This window comes from Homarus americanus, unplaced genomic scaffold, assembly GCF_018991925.1.
Source record: "Homarus americanus isolate GMGI-L3 unplaced genomic scaffold, GMGI_Hamer_2.0 scaffold30535, whole genome shotgun sequence".
Taxonomy (NCBI): domain Eukaryota; kingdom Metazoa; phylum Arthropoda; class Malacostraca; order Decapoda; family Nephropidae; genus Homarus; species Homarus americanus.
In genome coordinates this window covers 13,831,797-13,857,590 of record NW_024732440.1, presented here as the reverse complement: position 1 = coordinate 13,857,590, position 25,794 = coordinate 13,831,797, and the positions used below count along the sequence as shown (strand labels likewise).

General features: G+C 45.4%; 1 protein-coding gene across 3 annotated transcripts in view; it reads right to left on the bottom strand.

Annotated features, from left to right (window-relative positions):
* LOC121868840 (reticulon-1-A-like) overlaps positions 1–23,070 on the bottom strand; it is a 54,217-nt gene extending 31,147 nt beyond the window's left edge. Inside the window, exon 1 of one of the 3 annotated variants that reach the window (XM_042369820.1) lies at positions 22,808–23,070. In XM_042369820.1, coding sequence (XP_042225754.1) covers positions 22,808–22,928 — 121 coding nt within the window. In that variant the 5' untranslated portion in view covers positions 22,929–23,070. Of the gene's footprint in view, positions 1–1,831; positions 2,079–22,807 lie in introns of those variants that run through there. The other 2 variants (XM_042369821.1, XM_042369818.1) reach the window with 2 other exon arrangements.
* Positions 23,071–25,794: the final 2,724 nt, after the last annotated feature.

Below are 25,794 nucleotides of genomic sequence, written 5' to 3'. Positions count from 1 at the left end.
ACTAGCTTGTGTTATTAGTGAATATGCTGTCAAATGGGGCCCCATATCTTGGAGGTGCCTAAGGCCTACGAAAGTCTTAACCCGGCACTGGGTGTAGGCAGGGAAGCAAGCCCCTCCTCCCGCCTCACCACCGCCGACACCACCCACTAACGACCTGCGTCCGGCCAACACCGCTACGGAGGGTGAGGTGGCGGAGGGAGGGAGGGTACAGCACGGGGAGAGACCACCCCACAAAACAAATGGATGACCAGCAACAGCCTATTAACATGTAAACTCTGGATCAAAATAAACCATCATCTTAAAGTGTTACATCAAGGATCTAAGTTTTGTACACGATGCTTCAACGTCCAAGGTTTGTTTATTAGTGATGAACAACTGTTTTAAAAATTAAGGAAGGTGTTTCTTCTGGTTCTATCAAGATGAATATCATATCATCGCGATATACAATCCGCAAGAGCATCCTTATCGACTGTTTTTTTTTTAATATGAAATGACACGAGCTAGAGGCACCGGGCCCTCGAGATGTGTGATAATGATAAAACTGGAGACATGATAAGTCCAATGATACAGATAACAGTATCGTAGACATGATAATACAGTAATCAAATAAATAGATAACAAATCCTGCCGCCAATTGATTAGAAGACTTGATTCATGTTGTGTTAGTTCTTACCTGTGATAAAACTTAACCTTATCACGTAAAAAGCAGCCAAGTGTGTAGAGCAGCACCAACTCATAATCATCGTCGTGATAACCAACAAATAGTAAGCTGTGATTTTGCTATTCAAAAACGCAAATGCAAATAACAACTCATAACAAGCTGACCACTGTAGAGGTGAAGCCCAAAGCTTTGTCTCAAGGGGGTACAAACAGGCACATCAACCCATAACAAACCTCATCCAGTTGCACCAGCAGCAGCTGCCAACATTCAGCGGTTGGTTCAACATCCAGGTTCCTTTTACGAGTCAACAACAGACGGAGGTTACGTGAAGCAGCGTGGTGTTGGGGCATTGTGGGAGCTCGGGCCGAGTTGGGTTACATAATCCAGTTTGTGCCCGACATGCGTGCAAGATTTACGCTTACACATTTATGTAAGTCGACGTCGCTCCTCCAAACTGATAAAACTAAACACTTAAAACAACGGGGTAAGGGGAGGGGTAGTAACGACGGTGGCGAGTGGTGGAAGCTGCATGGGCCGGACAGCCGACGGCTGGAGCGAGGCGGGGAAGGGGTTCGAAGGGGGGAAGGGGGGTGGAGGGGGAGTAGCAGGCATCCTCACCATGGCAACACCAGTGTGTGGTGGTCAAGGTGAAGTTGGAGGGATGCGGGAGATTCGCCGGGGGGGAGGGTTATGAGGGAGAGAGGAAGGGGTTGGGGGTGAAGGGCATGGGCTGCCTGCACCACCCAACACACCTTCCTGACAGCCACTCTCACTCAAACAGGTTGGATAACACTCCTCTCTACCTGTTCAATCATGGAATAGACATGCCACCACAGGAGACGAGGACTGTGCAACTCTCACAAGAGAACACAACAACCCCCATACTAAGTCACAGCATTGGGGCAAAAGCAGCAACACAAGAGGTACCACACTCGCTGCTTAAGCGCCTACCATGCACCAAAACAACCTCTTTGTTTACAAAACAATATATATAGCCGTCATCAAGAACTACTCGACCGAGAAATATCCTTGATTAACATGTTGATCTGCATGAGTGTTGTAGGCACAGAGGGTTGAGTGAGGGTATGGTTGCGTGCGGCACCTGAGCAGCACTGGGGTGAAACGAGATGCCCTGACTGAAGCAGCAGCAGCATCAGTAGTGAAGTTCACCTCCACTACGCAGGTTAGCCACAATGTCATCGCCCCAAGGTTCCTCGACGGGGATCTCAGCAGCTACTGGTTCGACCACTTCTGGTTCAGCAACTGGCTCTCCCTTGACAGGGAAGTCCTCTATAAGGGCTTCCACAGGTTCCTCGATATGATTTCCATTTACAATGGGTGTCTTGACAAGAAAGTCAACCACTGGAGGAGGAATCTCGACTGGGAGGTCGGCTACAATCATTTTCTTATCGTTTGAACCTTTCTTGTAAAAAAAGTCACCTTCAAGGAGTTTTTTATGTTTCTTCGTTGGAACTTCAGCAGTAGTAGAATCGCCTGAAGGAAGATCATCATTATAAGCAAAAGCAGAAAAAAGGAGAAGATCAAGGAAAATACCCCCCCCCCCCACTAGTTGACACTTGCACCTCACACAAAAAGGTTGGTGGGCGTGTGTTGTGTTGTGTCTCAAAGTAAAGGAACTCCAGTGATTAGTGATCTGTAAGGTGTCGCAGGAATGGTCTTATAGGTGTCTGAAAACATCTTAAGATCTCCCGAGCAATAGAATAAAGTCCCAAATTAACTTTATAAACATGACATAAGAGGGGGATTTATTAAGATCTCCCTTACCGACTTCATTTACTCTGTACAGATCTCACATCAACTTTATAAAGGCTTCCAACAAGTGGCCTTATAAAGCTCTGGACCTCATGGTTCTCCTAATAATTATGACCTTTGGAGAATGACTTACAAAAATAGACACTTTTAGCGCGTGTGGCTAAATATAGTACAGCAGCAGAACTAGCCCTCAGGAGGCGAGGTAGACACGAGCCAACAGGAGCACGACCAACCATAACGTCTTCGCCAAGAGCACCGGCAACCAACCGTATAAACAAGACTTCTGGCACTCGCTGGTACGATCCCAACCTCGACTTCAAGATCCAACACCCAGCACACGAATTCTCTTTTAGTGCTACTCGGTATTCTAACAGGCCATAGGATAATCCAAACCACCTTATGATCCAATACTCTATATTATTGATCCAACACGAGACAACCCTATCCTCTATACAGCCATTGTAATGAGCCAACTGAACATAATAATCTCAAACCAAAATACAAGAATCAGGGGGAACTTTATTTTTTTTTTACCTCTAATACCATCACCATTACTAACCACACACAATATTTTGCTTCCTCTTCCTGCACTACCTCACACACCCAATGATTGACAATTTTCCCCCACCAACTACAGGCAAAACTTAACGATTTCTTTTAGCATTCCATACAACCACGACAAAATCCTATGAAAACCAAAATCAACAGTGACAATAATAACCACAGCAACATGAAGTGAGTGGTTCCCTTGTACGGCTGACAGAAGTAACCGCCAAGCTCACCAGGTGGGAGGCGGCACAGTAAACCGCTCGATCAAAGTGTGTGTGTGTGTGTAGCACGCCGGCAGTAGGTGAAGAGCTGAGAGTAGTAGAGAGCAAGAAGCGGAGGTATGTTGGCTAAATATACTCCCACTAATCTCTCACTGCTGTACCTCCAACACAACAGTGGCAGCAAAAAACAACGTTCATATACACCATAGTTACCTCACGCCAGGTGGGAAATGAAGCTAATTAGAACTTTGGGTAAGATACATTGAAACCCATGTTACGAAAGGCCTCTACCCATAATTAATTGTACTGCATTTAGCGAGTAAAACATTTCCTAATATAAGATGTGAATATGAAGATAATTAATAAGACCCTTTGAGACACACAAGACACGAGGATAAGAGGTCACAGAGATCACGAGGATGAAAGGTCACAGAGATCACGAGGATAAAAGGTCACAGAGATCACGAGGACAAGAGGTCACAGAGATCACGAGGATAAGAGGTCACAGAGATCACGAGGACAAGAGGTCACAGAGATCACGAGGATAAGGTCACAGAGATCACGAGGATAAGAGGTCACAGAGATCACGAGGATAAGGTCACAGAGATCACGAGGATAAGAGGTCACAGAGATCACGAGGATAAAAGGTCACAGAGGTCACGAGGACAAGAGGTCGGAGAGATCACGAGGATAAGAGGTCACAGAGATCACGAGGATACACAGAGGTCACGAGGACAAGAGGTAAGAGAGTCACAAGAGAGGATAAGAGGTCAAAGAGATCACGAGGATAAGAGGTCAAAGAGATCACGAGGATAAGAGGTCACAGAGATCACGAGGACAAGAGGTCGGAGAGATCACGAGGATAAGAGGTCACAGAGATCACGAGGACAAGAGGTCACAGAGATCACGAGGATAAGAGGTCACAGAGATCACGAGGACAAGAGGTCGGAGAGATCACGAGGATAAGAGGTCACAGAGATCACGAGGATAAAAGGTCACAGAGGTCACGAGGACAAGAGGTCGGAGAGATCACGAGGACAAGAGGTCGGAGAGATCACGAGGATAAGAGGTCACAGAGATCACGAGGATAAAAGGTCACAGAGGTCACGAGGACAAGAGGTCGGAGAGATCACGAGGATAAGAGGTCACAGAGACCACGAGGATAAGAGGTCAAAGAGATCACGAGGATAAGAGGTCAAAGAGATCACGAGGATAAGAGGTCACAGAGATCACGAGGACAAGAGGTCGGAGAGATCACGAGGATAAGAGGTCACAGAGATCACGAGGACAAGAGGTCACAGAGATCACGAGGATAAGAGGTCACAGAGATCACGAGGACAAGAGGTCGGAGAGATCACGAGGATAAGAGGTCACAGAGATCACGAGGATAAAAGGTCACAGAGGTCACGAGGACAAGAGGTCGGAGAGATCACGAGGACAAGAGGTCGGAGAGATCACGAGGATAAGAGGTCACAGAGATCACGAGGATAAAAGGTCACAGAGGTCACGAGGACAAGAGGTCGGAGAGATCACGAGGATAAGAGGTCACAGAGACCACGAGGATAAGAGGTCAAAGAGATCACGAGGATAAGAGGTCAAAGAGATCACGAGGATAAGAGGTCACAGAGATCACGAGGACAAGAGGTCGGAGAGATCACGAGGATAAGAGGTCACAGAGATCACGAGACAAGAGGTCACAGAGATCATGAGATAAGAGGTCACAGAGATCACGAGACTTTAGTGTCACAGAGATCACGAGGACAGAGGTCATACAGAGATCACGAGGTGACGAGGTCACAGAGATCACGAGGATAAGAGGCCTACAGAGATCACGAGGACAAGAGGTCACAGAGATCACGAGAGGACAAGAGGTGGGGTCAGCAGAGATCACGAGGACGAGGTCACAGAGAGATCACGAGGATAGAGGTCACAGAGATCACGAGGACAAGGGTCACAGAGATCACGAGAGGATAAAAGGTCACAGAGATCACGAGGACAAGAGGTCGGAGAGATCACTTGAGACAAGAGTGCCCATGAGGACAAGAGGTCACAGAGGTGGTGCTGGCTGTGAGAGAGAGAGAGAGAGAGAGGAGAGAGAGAGAGAGAGAGAAAGACGACCTGAACCAAGACACAGGGAGAGGCACCAGCATTCCTCCAACTATCTAAAATGGGACGTAATGCCATCATCAGCTGGCAGACACCAAAACACCACCCGAACATTCAATATGCTGTGACTCCACATTCACACCCCACAATCTACTTCACACAATCTACACAACAATCAGCTAAGTTCTGTTTCTACCCTCCCAGCTCACAGACAATATCAACCAAGCTCTGTACCTCCCAGCTCACAGACAACCACCCAAGCTGTGCACCCATCTCTCAGACACAACTCGCCTAGCACTGAGCCTCCTCTCACAGACACAAGCGGGCGGGCTCTGTTTAAGGTCACCTCCCCACAGCGACTCAAGTCCCCGCGAAATGCCAAGACGCTTTGTAAGGAAGCAATAAATGGTATGCAAGAGGTGTGTATAATGCCGCCCATTCCCTCCCCCCATGAGAGAGAGAGAGAGAGAGCACCTGTACGTCACATCAACAGAAGCAGTCGAGACCCTCCCCAGCAGGTGCCCCCACACAAACACGTCCCGCCTTCATGACAAGAGACATGAACCTAGGAGGGGCGATGTGTAGCTCACAACTAACACATCCCTACCTACCCCCCCCCCCATGATGAAATGAATAAAAGTGAGCAGGGATGACAAAAACAGTGATCATGTTCCACTCTCCCAGGCTCCTACTACTGTACTGTATATAGCAGGGTGGCGGCGTTTGGGGTGGGGAAATTAACTCTCCCTTCATCCTATGACAGCGATTTACTCTTACTGTTGTTAATGAGGAGTGTGTTTGAGGGTGATGTGTGAAAAATATGAAGAAGGGAAGGGGTGATGAGAGAGAGAGAGAGAGAGAGAGAGAGCAGAAAAAGGAAACAGGAAGAAAAATTATGAATAATCCAGATTAAAGAACAAAGGGTTCATATAAAAGTCAAGAGAGATAGGGAGGAGGTGAAGGGCGTGGAGGTGTCCGGGGAGGAGGTGAAGGGCGGAGTTGTTCGGGGAGGTGGTGAAGGGCGTGGAGGTGCCCGGGGAGGAGGTGAAGGGCGTGGAGGTGTCCGGGGAGGAGGTGAGGGGCGTGGAGTTGTCCGGGGAGGTGGTGAAGGGCGTGGAGGTGTCCGGGGGAGAAGGTGAGGGGCGGAGTTGTCCGGGAGGAGGTGAGGGGCGTGGAGTTGTCCGGGAGGAGGTGAGGGGTGTGGAGGTGCCCGGGGAGGCGAGAAAGGAGGTGAGGGGCGTGGAGGTGTCTGGGGAGGAGTGAGGGCGTGGAGGTGTCTGGGGAGGAGGAGTGAGGGCGTGGAAGTGTCCGGGGAGGTGGTGAGGGGCAGAGGTGGACTACATCAGAGGTTGGTGGGTAGTCGGGTTACATCAGGTGGAGAACAACCAACAGGTGTGACGAAGTACAACACGCAGCTCTGGAGCCCCTCACACACACACCAGAAGGCTTGCGGGCCATGCGTGTAGAATACTCGTTTACCAGTCCAGGAGTTGAAAGCATTTGGGCAATATATGGAGTAGCAGGGCCCGTGGGTCATGCCTGGAGTAGACCCGTAGGCCATGCGTGGAGCACATTCGTCCACCAGGCAGAGAAGTAAATTTTCGGGCTATACGTGGATCAAACAAGTCCATTATAACTGGAGTAGACTAGTAGGCCGTGGCACACTTGTATGGTGGTGACGGAGAACTGTGTCTTACCATCCACGGGTTCACGACACCTCACACTACACGCAGGGGTAAAAATAACAACGCACGCCACACCAGCACAGTCATCCAGGTCTTCAGGTGTTATTCATGTGTGTTTCAGTGATGCCTACGTCACTAACGTACTTCAGCATATACAATCCCACCTTTACGTTTCTTCTCACTATGGCAAAGTTTATTTTTAGATTGTAGTAATCGAGTTGTAGAGAAGAAAAACCTTCCAAGGGTTCTTTTTCTAGACCCACAGACCGCCTATTATCTTTCCACTACACCATATTTTGCATTATTATTACACCATGAAGCAGAATTTTCTCAGTTTAAACAGCTTATGACTGATCCACCTGACGTCCGGACTACCTGTAATACAAATTATTCCTACAACACTTATTTAATATGATTGCAGAGAAATTTATGAACTAGAGTTTAGTTTAATTTAGTTCATCGGTATTAGTAGTTTAAGAATGTCCAATACTGCGGTGCTGGACCTATTCGCCCGCAGCCTCTTCACTTGTTAAGCATTACCGTAATTTTCTCGGGACTCGGCCGATGTTGTCTGGCGGCGCACGAGCCTCACCAGACACGGAAAACCCCAGTCATGTTCCCTTCACAACCAAAAACAAGTTTATCACTTATTCTGACGGCCTCACTGATAAAGGAGACTTCGTTCCCACGCATCCTACAGCTACAAGTTTAACAGGTGACCGAGACCAAATAGCGGACACAAGCAAGGCGCCGCACTAACACACTTTAATACTACACACACACTGATCACATGACCAGTGCCCCATGACATTTGAGATTCATCCACAAAATGCAAAAAAATATATAAATAAATACATAAAAAATACTAAGCAACAAACGCGATTACATTTCTTGAACAGCATACCAATCAAGTTATACACGTCTGAAATAGATACATTGATGCGCTGTGTCCTTCATGTAGAAACTGGTTAAGATATTCAAAAGTTCAAGTCGTACAGTAGTAAGTGTGAGACAACATTTCCGTGGATTTATCTTAGACGTTCAGTCACACCTCCATAACTGCAGCAGTCCAAGTCGCTGAAGTATTTGAAGGTGAGAAAGAACACTTTTTACAAGTGTACACAAGTCCTACCTCATGTAAATATCACCAATTATCACAGCAATGAAGATTCACTTAAATGTCTGTTACTCCCCAGTACAGGTGAGGGGGTTCGGTAGGAGAGTGGAGGTGTTTGTGGGACCCTCCTGGCCAAACCTACCACTACCAGGGTACAGGAAGGCGCAGCTGTCCTCACCCATCATACCTCTACTAAACACTAACACGTCTCGCTACTTTTTGGCGTCCACAAATACACGTCACTTAACCCCCCCCCCCCTCTCCTTCCGCCATTTAAATAGTAAATTAAGTCGAAATCTGAAAAATAGTAAAAAATCAAACGGATCAATAGCCTCGCTCCCCACACTGCACCTCTCCACCACCACAACTGTCTACAATATATCCCCTTAACACCCTTTACTTTATAAGTATACCGAGCCAGGCTATACACTATACGCTATCTGGAGTTCCATTAAAAAGTCCTATTTTGTACCCGAGTTGAGAAGAGTAGCCAACACCTTCTCCCTCGTTGTTGTTTTTTAATGTGACGTACAGTATATGAATGAAGTTTAAGGTTATATGGGCGCCTGAAAACAACTTATTTTTATCATCTAATTATACTCTTTTGTACTCATTGTTCGGCCTCTAAAGGGAATTACATCAGCTCAAGCAGCCAGACCTTCATCAACTCCGTGACCATAACAGAGGCAGCGACAAAATACACCATGGGAGTTAAACCAGTAATACCTAGATGAATAACACAACAATAATAGTATCGACATGGCTGAACCCTTCGTGTGTTGCAGCTCTCTTGACGGCTCCTGATAAGCACTATACATTTATGACAGAAAAAGATAAAAATAACAGCACAGCATCTGTCAGGTTCTAATGACAACCCTACGCTATGCCACTCCCCGAACTATGACACACGGAGCTATGACGCCCCTGTGCTGATGTCGCTGAGCTACCATGTAACGGCGTCTTACAGTAATACACAAAGCACATATTTAGACCCCTTAAGGTTGGATTCTCAAAGGTTCGTCCGTAAAATCCCCCATCGTAATGCAGGGGTAAGACTGTATATAAATGGCCCACTCACGGAAGCTACGGGTGCCAAGAAGACAGCTAAAACGACCACAAAGAAACCGCATTCAGATTATACCTTAACGGAATATACTGCTAGGTCAAAGGTCTCAAGTTCTCCAGGTGAGATTTAACGGAGGAGCTCAGATTCAGATTTGCCCCCGAGGGGGCTAGTTTATTGGGCACCCCCTTACATCCTGTGCAAGGTGAAGCGCAGAAGCGTTTACAGCGCCCAACTGGGAAGTATGAAAAGTTCATACTTGCCTTTATGACTCGTACATTAAGGGCGTAAAAGCCTGAAGGGTCATAGGTTCTGTCAAGTTACATAAAGTGAGAGAATGATGAGTGTGTGGGGGAAAGTTCCCGGTACATTTTATCTGTTTATGGCAAAGAGTGGCAGGTCCCTAATAATGTCAAATGCCAGGCCTGTGACTAGGAGAACGGAGGAGCTGTTGAGAATGAGATCACGGGGCGACCATCCCCTCCCCCGTCAGCGCCACTACTTCATCCGGGCCGACGAGCACTTGAAGGGGCTCTCGGGAAATGGGTCAAGTCGCGGGATACACGAGAGGAGCTGCCCAAGCCTGACGGGGGTGTATGGTGGTGGAGGGGTGGGGAAAGATGGTGGTGATGGAGGGGAAAGGTGGTAACAATGGTGGTGGAGATTGTGGTGCAAAAGGTTAGTGAGGAGATGATGGTCGCTGTAAGAGTGAAGATTATGAGACTGGTGGTGGTGAGGATAATGGTGTGTGTGTGTGATGTGACAGCAGCAGTAGTGGTAGTCAGTGAGGCGGCAGACCTCAGCCAGGTGAGTCATAATCAATAGTAGTCCAGCCCACCCACAACACCCTCGCAACACCTCACCGTCACACTGCGTCACTCACACCTCACTATCTGTGTTATTGCCATAAGTACCAGCAATCAATAAATATCATTACAATAAACTCATTATTCCTACTACCGTACTAACTGCCCGTCACCACCATCAAATATCACCTCACCCAAGCAGTCGCCGCCACCACAACCATTAACACAACAACCAACAAAACAACGACTGTCATCAACCATAACCACTCACACAACATCAGTGAGGGTCGACCAAGTGTTCAGTACAGGTGCTAGGCGCTACATGTCTCTATCACATGTGACGCTCTCACACACCAGAAACTCCATCTTCAACAACCCTTCAGTGGATATTACAAGACAAGGATTCACCATCAAGCATGTCACTTACAGCCAAGAGCAACAATTTAACACGAGACGCGAAATAAAACACCAGAATTAAATACACATGAAATGTCCACAACGACGAGGATGACGGGAGGTGCGCCACAGTTTACGTCATGTCGACGCCGTCCATCCTCAATGATGGTGACTCACTCCCCCTCACCCACCACCACCACCACCCAGCTACCACTACTTGTCTTAATATATACTTTACCAGCAACCCTATCACCACCACCAATATGAGTTCCTCACCATCGCCACCACCATTACCAGTATCTTCACCTTCACCACTACCAGTATCTCTACCAGCACCACTATCAGTACCTCCTCCACCAGCACCACTATCAGTCCCTCCTCCACCAGCACCACTATCAGCAGTATCAAGGTAGATGAAGCTGCCAAGTGTCAGATACAGTAACACGACACAGCCAGGACCGGGTGTTCCCACTTCCTCCTGGGACGAAGACTCCCCGGGGTGATAAGAATTATTTCGGCTGCTGCACACTGATCACAACTTGTAAACAGACCTAAATTCCCCACTTATTCTATTAGCCGCCACTGTGTTGCCATCACAGCTATCGTCCCCTTTTGCATGTTTGTCTCCATTCTTTAAAGAGCATTTGTAAACTTTAATAAACTGCTGACAGTTTGTGAGAATACTGTATGTCGAGTCCACGAGATCTTCCCTTCACTGTAAAACTGGGTGTAAGGGGGAGTAGCCTTTATAAGACCACCAGATGCTGACTGAAGATGGTAAGAGTAATGTTAATCCACCTATAAAATAATCGACTGATAAGACTTTACTTCTCGTTTATACATTAACAAGTATTACCCAGTCACCCAACCATATTCATTTACACTCGGGGGGTGCTCGCTGAAATACAACCACGGGGGTAGTTTTACATAATACTTTATTCACCCAGTTCAACGACTAACATTTAAACAAACTCTCTAATACCTTTCAGAACTCTTGATACCAATATTTGGAAAGTCGAGCCCAGTGTGCTGTGTGTGTGTGTGTTAACTCCCCCTCATCACGACACAGTGATCCTTTACCATCGCGAACCTCACTTATAGACTGCGGGGGAAAGGAAGGGGAAGAGGGCGGGGAAGGGAAAGATGAATGAGGATGAAGAAAGGGTGTACCCTGGTTATGAAGGAAGAGATGGTAGACAGGGTGAGTGATGGGATGGTGGGGTTCAAACACCTGCCATCCACCCCTAACCCCACACGTTAACGTGGAAGTTGTCCTCATTGTATCAGTCTTCCCGAGACATTAAAGCCCACAAATTAGACAGGCACTTAGCGTGAAAGCGTCGATAGAGAAGAAATTTGTCGACCGGAAGAAAACGAATGTTGACAGGAATAGTGAAGCGAGTCGACAGAAGGAAGAGTGAAGTGAGTCGACAGAAGGAAGAGTGAAGTGCGTCGACAGAAGGAATAATGAAGTGAGTAGACTGGAAGAAAATGAAGATGGTGGTGCAGGAGGAAACAACATCTGCCTGCCATTAGAGAAACTGTGGGAGGTAAGGGGTTGTGTACAAGGGGCCTGGGAGTCCCTACACGGCGCTGAGCAGCAGGTAAAGACATGCTCCCAGTGGTCACCCCGGGATAAAATATGCTCTTGAACCCCCTCAAAACATTACCCCCAGTTCTTAAATACCCAACCTCCAAGCATTACCTCTATATCCAGCCTCCAAACATTATCCCAAATTATTCAATATTTAGAATTAACAAAATCAAACTTCTCCGTGGTTTAAGGTTAGAATTCAGAGTCAATATGTTTCAATGATCAGAGATGTAACATGACACCACAGATCAGTCAGCTTACAGTTAATGGCATCATCTCCGTCCCCATAGTGCACCATCATTACCATACAGTAATAGAATTCTGTGAAGGACGCAGCACTTACACACACAGGTGGGAGAGTGAAAATTGGTGGAAGGAAGGAAGAGAGAGAGAGAGGAGCATCACGATGAGGGGGCGCTCGGGTGCTGCAGGATAGGACAGCCCCGCTAGAATCAATAACATCTTGCTCCGAGCTGCTGCTGCTGCTCTCTGCTCTCACCCCCCCCCCCCCGCTAACTAACTAACGTAAAAACACATTTCCTCCCAGTTAACTGCTTTCATCCACGTATTGACGCGTCTTTAAATCTAAAATCAAATTGGGATATTGCACTACCAAGGAACACGTCCATGCATGTCTCCTTGGGGACTTCCAGACACTAGGGTGTGGTTACTTATTATGTTCGTCCGATAAATTTTGTTCCCCAACTGGGATATGAGACCGCAACGAGTTCGGGTACAGTCCCAGAGCCATTTCGAAGTCAGTATGGCCAAAGTTACCCAATTAGCCGTGTTCTCATATCCAGTTAGAGAATTAATAGTAGTTACCTTAAAAGGATTCCAGATAGGCAGCGTCCTAAGTGACTGCCGGCTGTCAAAAGCAAGCACACGACGGTGAAGGTGCAAGATAGTGACCACACCAACGGGTCTGAGGCTGGTGGTAGTGGTCAATACTTGCCACAACCAAAAACCAACTCTAAAGACAAGAGGGCGCCAAGCACGTGCCTCAACCACGCAACAACCATAAAGCCTCGCCCACCCGTCCACTCCGCCATCAATAATAGATTACCTCAACCCTGTAGCTACCTTTATAAAGCAGGCAAATAGACGCCGCCGCTTACACGACCCACGCAAAATCATTATGGCGGTACTTCTGCTAATACGATTACTTTTCTGAGTCAACTATTCCTAAAGTTCTAGTGTCTGCTTGACACGTCAATTTGTCACCATTCCTTCAACTCCCTAGTTTCGATTTGACGGACACATCAATCATGCTGTTAACTCTTGAAAAGTTCTCTCAATGAAAGGTTGCGCTATATACGTCGACATTCCCACAAGCAACAATATCACTACAGTTAACACACACTCACATCTGCCCGAGCCACCTATAGAGTGCAATCCTATTATCCTATCACACTCGGACCAATACACCAGTAGCCTCTCCTCTCTATCCTCTGGCTAGTGAGGTGGCGGGGCGTCAGTAGCGTGTTACAGGTAGGTAGGTAGGTAGGTAGGTATGTATGTATGTCTGTATGTATGTCTGTATGTGTGTGTGTGTGTGGATCAATAGCAACCACTGGGGTTCGCAAGTGTAGCCTGACTACTACAACTGTCTCTTCCCTCACCACCTTTTATCATCGTTCACCACCAACTGCCGAGGCCACCGCGACACTTACCAAACAGGATTTTGAGCGAACTGTTCCACATCCCCCCTCATTTTTTTATAAGATTAAGGAATATAAAAATTAAAGAGCTTTTTGTGATGATAATTATTATTATTATTATTATTATAGAATAGCGCATGGCAGGTTTCGGATTTGAAAACAATCCTGATTCAATGTAAAGTTTAAACAAAGCGCCATTCTACGTTACTCGACGAATTGCTGCAGATACTTGGCGAAAACACCCGAAGAATAGATCGTAAATGTTTCCCCCGTTACATGGAGCAGTTACCATCTACTACCGGAAGTTAGTAGAGGGAGGCAGCTCTGTGGGTCAGCTGCTGGCGCTGTCAGTCCCTAACTTATGACTCAATAAACTTTCACGATACTGTTCTGTTGAAGCCTGATGACGTACTCATTGTATTTTCTTAAGTTTATCTTAACATGAAGGAATTACCCTAAACTGATCAAAAACTACAACCGAACACACCATTCAGTAAAACGGTAAACTGTTGGCCTGGGATCCGTTGGTCATGCACAGTTTTGTTACAGCAGTCGCCCCAACCCCCCCCACCATGTACACATGAGTCAGGTGCACGATGTTGGTGTGGCTTCTCTTTCATAATAATTTTCTGGGGTCTTCGGAGCTTCACTTAAGCATCACCAGGTTCTCTCAGTCACGCCTCAACACTGAACAACATCCCTTTCCTGTTTCACTAACGCCACAGCCTTATACAGTCCACCAACAGGAAGGATGAGTAAGAAAGGGAAAAAGAATGATGAGAAGGAAGACGTGGTAAGGCAGAAATGGCGTGGTTAGGCAAGGTGTGGAGCTGACGCACACATTTCAACATATTCCACTAATCTGAGTTTGCTATCAGCAGCCACGACACAGCTCTAACACTAATACAGGTTAGGCCCCAAGTCACCCGGCCACCTCTCGCATGACTTGCACGTTCTGAGGATCTAAGTCATTCACAAAGGACATACCTGTATGTTACGCAAGCCTTCACTACTCGCACGGTGAGAAGGACGGTGTATATGTGATCTTTCATGTAACATTACTAATCTTGGGCTCACGGTGATAGTGAAGCTTTAATTAGATATGAGTATAGTGATGGGGGCGACCGACGTGCTCAAGGACAGGTAAGTGGTATGGCCTGAGGGCTCGACGGTGTGGTGTGGTGCAGGTGTTAGGCCGAACTGGCTCCCTCCCCCCTGCCTGCATATCTTGTCCCCTCCCAGGTTGGTCCCCCCTTACCCGCCCCCCTCACATCAGGGTGGAGACAACCAAATTGAGGCCCTCGGCCCCTCACACGCACCATGATACTCATACCAACACTCCGACATCCCTCGTCCGTGAGACCACGCGTCCTGGTGGGGAAAACGCAGGGAGGGAGGGAAGGTAAGAGCCGGTGGTATTGGTAGTGATGGTTATCTTGATAACAACAAAATGGAAACGCTTGAAGAAAAAAGTAAGAAAGGTGAATGACAAAATAGATGTACTTGGGTGGGTGGACCAATGATAAGGAGAGGAAAGATGAATGGGAACGAGACTAAAATGCACTAATGAATAAGGAAGTGAGTGACAAAACACGTCCAGATCAAAAGAATTAGCTTCGGTATTATTATACATTCTAGACAACCGACAACGAGATCCTCCAGGGTTCAATTAAAATATCTGACACGCACGCACACACCATTTTCCTCCTGACGAATCACAATTTTCGATGGAGGACGTGAGCAAGTTTCCCTGAGGATATATTTAGTTCTCAAATCTGTTAGCCCACGTGGCGAGCAGCTGCAAGAAAAGGGGGGGGGGGGTGCTTCAAACACCCCGCCTCCCTCCTTCCATACGTCATAACCACAGGGCCAGCCACCGGAAATGACTCGTACATACAATAATATAACATTCTTCACACTGTACAGGTTACTTCAACTAAGCACAACTATCGGGTTTAAAATTACAGTATATCACCAAATGCATACAAACGCCCCCAAAAAACAAAACCCATTAATGCCCTTAATGTCGGCCGCCTGTTGTTAATAACTATAAACACTACGCTATCACGGGTTCATAGTCCACATGATACAGCTTTTCTTGTGTGTGTGTGTGTGTGTCAATGGGGGCTAAAAAGGCAGCATCACAACAGCCGAACCTGCGACATGACCCTTCAGGTGGCGGCGGTACATCTCACCCTCGAGGACAGGAGTCAGTGACCCCCCCAAGCACGCAACATTAATATAGGAGTCGGTGCCAACACTGACATCTGTGTTCATCTGATTTTATGTTCGTAAGTAAATCTCTCTCTCTCTCTCTCTCTCTCTCTCTCTCTCTCTCTCTCTCTCTCTCTCTGTGTTCATTAAATATATCAGATTTTGTTTTTAAATATATCAGATTTTGTTTTAATATTCTATGTAGTTATTGCATTTTCTTTTAATATGTCTATTCATTTACGTGAGTGTGAGGGAGAGAGGTAATCATCACGTTACAACAACCTGTGTACTGTACCCTCAACATAAACCGGTTCTCAACTTACACCCCTTCAACACCACTAACCAACTCACCCACTACCTTCTTACAACCGGGTCACCCAATCCCTGCCTGGCGCCTTTTGCGTGTGTGTGTTTGTTTATGATTGTGTGTGTGTGCGTATGTATGTGTGTGCGTATGTATGTGTGTGCATGTATGTATGTATATATGGGTCTGTGTGTGTAGTAGTACTACTGGCCCAGGACCACGTGTGGCCCCCCACTAAGCTCCACCCACACCATGACAACAGCTGGTGGTCGTGGTGATCTGATAGTCTGGTTATCATCCTTATGCCTACCACTCGTGTGTGTGTGTGTGTGGGAGGCTTTGTGTGTGTGTGTGTGTGTGTGTGTGTGGGGAGAGAGTGTGTGTGTGTGTGTGTGTGTGTGTGTGGGGAGGACTTTGTGTGTATGTGTGTGGAGGACTTTGTGTGCATGTGTGTGGAGTGTGTGTATGAGTGAGAGAGCACACCTACAACTGTTGCTACCAGGATGAACCCATTACACGCTACGGTACCTGTCTGACCTCGGCTCTTTCCTTCTGCATCTTACCAACAATCCTTCTACTTCTACAGGCTAAACGTCGTTATCTGAGTCACTCGTCGTGGAGGTCGTGACAGGGGTCGTTCGCCGCGGTGGTGGTGCCGGTAGTAACCATCAGCTGCCAAGTCGAGAGAGGTTGGTGGTGGAAATAACCAGCCTTTGTCTCCCTCACCCAACTACTACTGCTGCTACTACTACTACTAACCTACTATCACCACCATACTGCACCACCACCACCATACTGCACCACTACTACCACCACCATACAACACCATCACAATCATATTGCACCACTTCTACGACTTCCATCACCACCACCATACTGCACAACTAACACCATCATACCCGGTTAACCACCACACTACCAACATCTGTGTACGTACGCCACACTACTATCAACCACTCACCACCACAGTATCAACTCATACAGGGTTATTCACCACCATTCTACTCACTAACCACAGACCTCCACTTGTTATACCTGATAAGCCAACTTGCCCAAATAATAAACAAGTTACTCCACCAATCATGTGTTACAATTTGAATGTTTGCGGTAGATGACAAACCGAGAGAGGGTTGTTACCTCACACCCATATATTGTACATAATGTACAGTCAGGGTCAAAAGTTCGCTCCCGCCCAAAATGAAGCAGCATCGACCCAAAATGAGAAGAAAAAGTCAGGTAAGTCAGTTCGGAGACTCGTTCCCGTGACTCGGATTCACCACGGGGAGCGAACTTTTGTCTGACTGTACAGTGTACATGACGCCTGCCTGACCTGACCCCCACTTGGTTTACTAGCCACTCGGTGAGGATGATTTAGTGGCCACTCAGAGAGCATTTGTATCATGTGCACGAGACGAGTTAAATTTTATATCCAGGTTTATGGTGGCAACTATTTTATGGTGAAAGGTAAACAATAGAACACCGAGCTATCACAGTATGGTGAACCATATCTTGAATAATGCTACACACAATGGGAATCACTACACAGGCATTGATGTCTCATTAGGAAGCAATGACTGACTGAATGACTGACTGAAAGAATTTAGAAGTAGACCCCGCCATGTAGACCCGGCGTCCCACATCCCGCAGGCAGGATGAGAGAACACAGGATGTGGTAAGGGAAGCATGAAACCGATAAGATTGTTTGGCAAGTATCTGGTCTCTGGTTACTGGCACAAGTCACTCAAGTGTCACTACTCTTAATAAGTATCCAGCTCTATCCCTCCCTCCAGATGCCTCCCGTACACGCCAACTGCGTACCTTCCCCACACACGTATCAATGGAAGCGTATAGGAGCGACGAACAAAACTGAACCCCTTGCTTTACCAACACAAATACCGGTATAAACATACACACAACACCTGGTACTTCTATGAGCCACAGGAATCTTTTAACACTTGCATGACCCGGATGTGGGTTAGAGCCAGGTGACGCCACGTTTCAGTAATACAACTGTTCCCAACAATACCAGAGCTTTCCTTATTAAAATTACTTTCGGGGCAACATCACAACCACCACCCTCCACCTAATGCAGAGCAGCACATGCAACGAGGAAGAGCAGGCGTGTGACCAAGTGGCTGTGAATGTGATGGGACAGGTGGTGGGTCATGATGGGACGGGTGGTGGGTCATGATGGGACGGTGGATGATGGGACGGGTGGTGGTCATGATGGGACGGGTGGTGGGTCATGATGGGACGGGTGGTGGGTCATGATGGGACGGGTGGTGGGTCATGATGGGACAGGTGGTGGGTCATGATGGGACGGGTGGTGGGTCATGATGGGAATTACTATCTTTATTTCTGTAGCATAACTTACACATACTTTTCACAGTACAATGCCAGCTAAACAAAACACAAGGCAAAATCAAACGAGTTATACACAAAAACGATTGACATCCTTTAGAAATAAATGCTGGTGACACGCGAGCTCTGGGTCTGGATCTCGCACTCAACATTCACGATGACACACCACCAACCCATTCTAAATCTCCACCACCATTAATTGCCAAGGAAAGGTTAAGTTTCATCCTAAAATCACGTCAAGAGTTTGTAATGAGCATCAATGTTAAAATATAGATAATGAGCTCTGAAGTATAATGACCCTCATGACCAATATAACCACCAGCTTAAATTCCGACGTCAAGTTTAATCTGTGCCATGATTTTGTTGAACTAAAAAAACACTACTGTTCATCACTCCCAAAATCCGCTAAAAATAACTGGCACATAGTCCCCCTCCGTCACGGGGCGGCCCATGATGAATTAATCACACTTAAAATAATTTCCCGACCTGCGTACACGGCCGCCCACCAATATACCAGAGGCACAAACACGCGCACATACACCAACAGTTACCCATTCATACACACAAACAACACGTTATGCAATCACACATACTAAAAACATCCAAATGCGCATTTAATACACCTAAAAACTCAAGACACTCAAACAAATGCAAATACACACACACACACAGTCGCACATTAATATACACCAACAAACCGAGACCCATATACAAACACACGCACAGGGACACAAACCTTCCTGGGCACGAAGTGATAACACCTGTCCATGAGAGGGGCGCTACAATAAGGTAGACCAGCAGGAGAGACGAAGGCTGGCAACAGTAGTAACTAGAGGCCTTTGTGAGGTGAGGGACAAAAACCTGTTTCTTATAGCACGGTCGCAGCTGCCGAGATATGACTCGACACACGACACATTATAGGGCTATCAGGTCATTGTATGCACCAGCAAACCAAAGCGTAGTCCGTGACCAACCTACGGTGTTATGATCGCCCACCGTGATGACTGGGCGTAGGTACGTTCATGTGCACTTTATTACCTCCTGCTCTCTTCTTATTTAGATTTACAATACCAGTACGGTACATGATAAACCAAAGCTTTAATGGCACTATGATTAGTTGGGTGACGTGGTGAAAGTCTGTAAAAAGTTCTAACATTATTACCCCTGTTTACTTTGATTGTTTGGTTATTGGTGATTGTTGTGGTAGTGTTCGGAAGTGCTAGTGACCGTCAGGGTGGTGGTAACTTGTAGGTGGTAGACATTGTGTCATGTACAGGTGCGGGCGTGAAGTAGGATACTGAAGGCTGGCTGTTGTGATCACACGAGACAAAATATCTTGAGGGATTATCTCGCGTGAACATCTCCATCTCCTGGTAATAACTTATATCCAACTCGCTAAATATACCAATTGTTCTCCATAACCCAAATTATTGAACATCTGTACTCAAATTTCCTCACTTCATGAGAAAAAATATATCACTAAAGCTCCAGGACAATGGTGAAAACCATTGTCAAAATTGCACCAAAAATCCCGAACTAGACACAAGATGGTCAAAACACATTGAAATCAGGTTGTGGAACCTGGGCCCTCCTTGACCCGTACCACCACTGCTCTCCACCTCTACGCATATTACCTCCCACATCCTGTCAGTATGTGACTTGCCGACATAATCTATGGTCCTTCAGGCACTTATGCCCTTAAATGCAAGTCAATAAGGCGAGCTTCCCTATTGGGCGCTGTAAACGTTTTTGTGCTTCGCCTTGCACAGGATGCAAGAGGGTGCCCAATAAACTAGCCCTCTCGCGAAAAAAGAAACATCCCCTACGCAACATCCTGCATCCCCCTTTCTTCTATCCAGTTGGCCACTACCACACCTTTACTTCACGGGAGCTAGTAATCCTCCCTAACAAAATTTTCAGACGAGCAATGTACCCTTAAGCAACAGTACAAGTGCCTTCGAACAATATAGAGACCTTCATAGACACCTCTTCCAATAATCACCCAAACAGAAGGGAAATCTCATACTATTTCACCAAAAATCCTTACCTAATACACCTAATAGAGGATACCCTTACTTTTACTAGAAACCTCTTAGTCCCTACTGATATAAAAGTATATCGTGAAGATAACAGACGGAAAAACAAGCAAACTAATTAATGTAAAATTATCTTGGTTTTGGTGGCTGTCAGAAGAGCAGTTTTACAACACTACACGGCAGCAGCTAGTAGCCCACTCCCCCTACACAGCAGCAGCTAGTAGCCCACTCCCCCTACACAGCAGCAGCTAGTAGCCCACTCCCCCTACACAGCAGCAGCTAGTAGCCCACTCCCCCTACACAGCAGGAGATAATAACGCTCCCCACTCAACAGCAGCTAATAACCCCCAAACAGCAGAATCCTCCCTTACAGAGCACCTGGAAGTACCGAGCTTGTGAGGACTCTGCTCCGTAATCACGAGAGCAAGGCATGACACGCCGAGCATCCGGGAAGAACACATCACCACCCAGCCCATCTACTACACCAGTCTCTGAAATATCTGAACGCATTCACCCTCACAGTCAAAGTGCAAATTCATTTACTTCACACCCATAAATACATCGGTCGAATGTAAAACTCCAATTCCAGTCATTAGTGTACAACCTTAACCCAACCTTATTAGATCAAATATAAGTACAGTATTCAACCCAGACACCAAAGTACTGCACGGCCCACAAGTTGTTAGGTTTACTGGGACAAGCAAACACGTTAAGGCACGTTATTTAACAAGGGCCATGATGTTCTAACCTTGCAGATGCTCTTGAAGAACACAACTGTGGTTTAGCCACGGAGAACATTAAAATCGATATTAGTTTCTTAACGCACAAGTTCGGTTAAGTGATCATTACTACTACCTGTGTGACCAAGTAGCTAAGACTATACTGTATACCTTAAATACATAAAGTATATGATAACTATTCCTGAACAATAGAGCATTACCTATATACTTGCCGGGATATGAAGTTTTACGTCTGAGAACCTTACCTAACTAAACCTACATCATCTTTTAAACCAACACATAAATGTAAACCAAAGTTCCACCTGCTCCTAAAACACACATTCTGAAGAACAACCAGATGCACACAGAAAATACAGATCTAAAAAGTTAAAATGCAAGACTGCGCACTAAGCCTGTACCTGCACGGCATCACGTCACCTTCAGTAGAATAATTCGTACTTTCTATGATACGCCTCCATCAGTGAGCTACTGTACGTCAAGAAGACTTACTGGTATTATATATCCCAGATACTTATATGACAGACGGAATGAGTGGACAAGTCAGGTAAGAGTAGTGACAGTAGTGACGTTGCCTGAGGGTTGGGAGGGGAAGAGGGGGGATAGGGGGGAGTGGCCGGGGCGTGTCAGGCAGCAGGCCTGCAGGGCTCTACGCCGGCCTCCCCCCCTTTCTCCTCCCACTTCCCCCACACTCAACAATACTCACTGTAAATGGTATCCGTTAAAAAAAAGGTACTACCAAACTAAACATTTTGGAGAGTTTAAATAACTTTTGTTACTTGCTTGTACTTTATGGAGACGGTAGTACTGCAAAAAAGAACGTTTAATATCCTTATAAAGCGGAACGTAAATTGAGAAAACTAACAATGAACAGCATCTGATTTTAGTCCATTCTTAACATTTATCCTATTAATATCATAAACCTTCTTTGAATTGAGTATTGTCTTACGTTAGGATCGTCGACATCAATAACTTGCGATAAAATACTACGCTTCAAGCTAAATAAGACTGCGCGTGTCAGCACCAAAGAAACCCAATTGGTTCTCTTTTGACAATATCCTATAGCCTTTTCACTTGATGTAACCCCCCCACCCCCCCCTGTTGGGTCGTTTTAAGTTTTGCTACTACCTCATAACTTTATATAATGAAATGTGAGAAGATAATTTTGTCGTTACTTAAGAGTAACCTGTATACTGACTTGTTAGCGCTGGGGTGGGTACCTGGAGCAGCAGCCTGGGGAATGCAATATACCGTCAAGCCTCGCACACCCATCTATACTAAACCATAGGGTGAACCAGCCATCAGTGAACTGGACTGGGATTAGACACGGTTATGTGACAGTTAAGCATTACCGGGACAAAGCAGGGAGGTGCTGAGCTCCAGTTAGTAGCTTTCAAGGTGTAATTCATGCCTGACCGTGGGATAACATGTTAGATGTGTGGTAGATAAGCCTCGCACAGGAGTTATCTACGTGCACAGCATAGCAGTGAGAATGTCAGTACTTTTATAAATATGTAACTCACAGGGGTTTATGATGGAGCGCAGGTCGATTCCCCCTGAGCTAGGGGCGTCAGCAGAAGTGTCACACTCCAGGCTTGAGCCACCGTTGGCCTGGATTCCTGATACTGGTGCTTCAGACTCCATTGTAGCAAGTATATCCTCGGTAAACCACCGCACAAGAGGTAAGGAATCACTTTCACACAGAGACACTCCACAACACTCCGTTGTCGCCGACCGTTGAGCGACCAGTGCCTGACATAAAGAGTGAGCGGTCAACTCAAATGGCGCAGTTTAGGTTTCCGCCGACAGAGGGCTGGGGGCCGGGTGGCTGCGCACTGGAGCTGCGCACTTTCAAAATCCATCTTTAGGGCGTCTCTACTAAAATGTCAGACCTTTTCGCCACTTTTACAACAGCTACAGTAAATACTGTAATAAACACCTCTTCATTTTCATGATTATATTTACCTATTAAATGTTAACAATAATAATAATACGTTTCCAAGGCCAAGGACGGTGCTCCAGTGGAACAGAGGACAGGCTCCCGGTGACGTCACACACCAGGGGGAGATGGGCGAGCAGGAGGAATCCTTACCAAGTATATCAGAATGTGCCACCATTGCCAACTTTGCTAACCTAAAGAACCGGCAAATTCTGAAGACAATTCCACCACCGGAAGGTTAACAATGTTACCCAATGCATACTGGAAAATCTGGCATCGTATTCATCACCATGGAAACGTTTGTATGAAGAATGGAGAAACAAGAGCTTCACATATTACTGGCATGAAGGTAGCCAGACGAAGATATTATTTTGATTTAATTAAAAACAATGGAATTTTAGACTGATAAGTATAACAAATTCTGAGAACTGAGTATCATGTAAGTTCCGATATTTCCAATATTTACATAAAAAATATTAGCTTTTGGAATACCGTCCTAAATTATTACTAATTCACAAAATGAATAATTAAATGTTAAAGGGAATACAACGATGTAAGACGAATTATTGGGAATTAAAATCGCATTCGCTTTAACTGGGGACAAAAATATACAATCCGTACTCTTGTTACCATCGCGAATAAGACAACACCGCAAGTTTCACAATCATCCTCTGAAAAGTGGAATAGCTAATCACATAACCAGGAGAAAATAGAAAATAGAAAAATACTGGGCTGTGGCAACGCTTCCTAAACACCCAGGCTCCGGTGACAACGGCAGCCACAACTGTCAAACGTTGCATAATTGAGGTTATCTATGGTTACCAGGACACCTCCAATGACTAAGAAAAGATGCCCAGGAGTGTGTGACCTACACTAGCAACAGCATACTGGGCACTGGCCAAACTTGCCGCCAAAGACACCAGGCACTTGCACTAGGCAACAACAATCACTTCACTTCACTCGCGCACAAGACTCCCAATTCCCTAACTAACCTACTGGTAGGGTGGCCAGACGTAAGGCTTTTGAGCACTGTCCTCCGTCCGGCGCTACCTCGAGCCGGACATTACTTTGTCCTCCCTTTTTGTTGTCTGACTAAAAAGAATTATATAAATTACCTTAGGTATACTTAAAACAGCGGGAACTGAAGGCCATAATAACCGTTAACGTATTTTTATTATATGTAGTTGCCGCAGTGTACGACAGTACGAGTCAAGTTGTCAACACCGTCAACACGTCCAAGATGGTCACTTGGTCAGTCTGCCCAAGGTCGCAGTGGAGAGTGGTTGACTTTTTTGTTCTTGCTTCAATTTGGTTAGCATATGCTGTTTCAGCAGGAGTAAAAATGAATATTCATTTTTTTCAGTTCTTTATTTATACTGTGTGAATGCATGTATGTAATATATACAGTGGATTCCCCCCAAAAATGAAATTTAAGAAAAATTACAAAATAGCATTCATCACATTATACTGTAGTGATATTTGACAAATCAACAATTGTTCTAAGTATATTCTGTATAATCTTTACAACTTGTTTTTATATATTTTCAACTCATTATTAAACACGCTTAATTTAGGTTAAAATATAGGCTTCGCGAAAAAAAATAGAAAAAATTTCCTCCTTTTTGGAAATGACCACCCTACTACTGGTACATACTGCACTCAAAGGGAGCCTCTGTTACCTACCCTAGACAACAGGTGACAACGGTAACCTGCACTAGAGAACAGCAGACAACAGTGACCTACAACACACATTAACCTGCACTAGACAACAACGGATAACAATAACCTAACACTAGACAACAGTAACCTACGCTTGACTACAATGACCAACACTAAAGATAGCAAATACTCAATACACTATCCTCTACTACTACTATTATTATATACCAATATATCCACCAATGCAGATAGACATGGGTATAAATCTATTGGCTAAAAGCGCTAATAGGAAAAAAAGGTATAAGAATGGGAGAAAGAAGAGGAGGCTAAGACAGAGATGAAACTAAACATTAAGTGCTAATTATGATGACTGTTGGGGTGCGGCTCCAGGGTGTCTTGTGCATGGTCGACTTTTCCTGCAAAACCATCCACACGTGATCTCGATTTAGTTTCAACGTATATTTTATTATTATTATTATTATTATTAGTGTTACTTTTATTGTTATTATTATTATTATATTATTATTATTACGGTATTATTATTATTATTATTATTATTATTATTACTATTATTATTGCAGTATTATTATTATTAGTGTTACTTCTATCATTATTATTAATAAAGCTCGCATGAATTACAATTTTCATTAATGTAATTATAATCACTTCGGTAATTATTATCACTATTGTACGATATTCCTCAAAACTCGCAAGAATTTTTGTATTTACATGATCTTAACTCGTATCTGAAAACTACCGAGAAACTACAATTTACAAAACCAACATTAATATCGAATTATCCTACTCTTTAATACTGTACGCAGACTTTTTTTTCAACATTTTGCCCTTCTAAATATCAACGTACAATGGCTGTAAATCTTTCGTAACTACAATTCAAATAGAGACTAAATA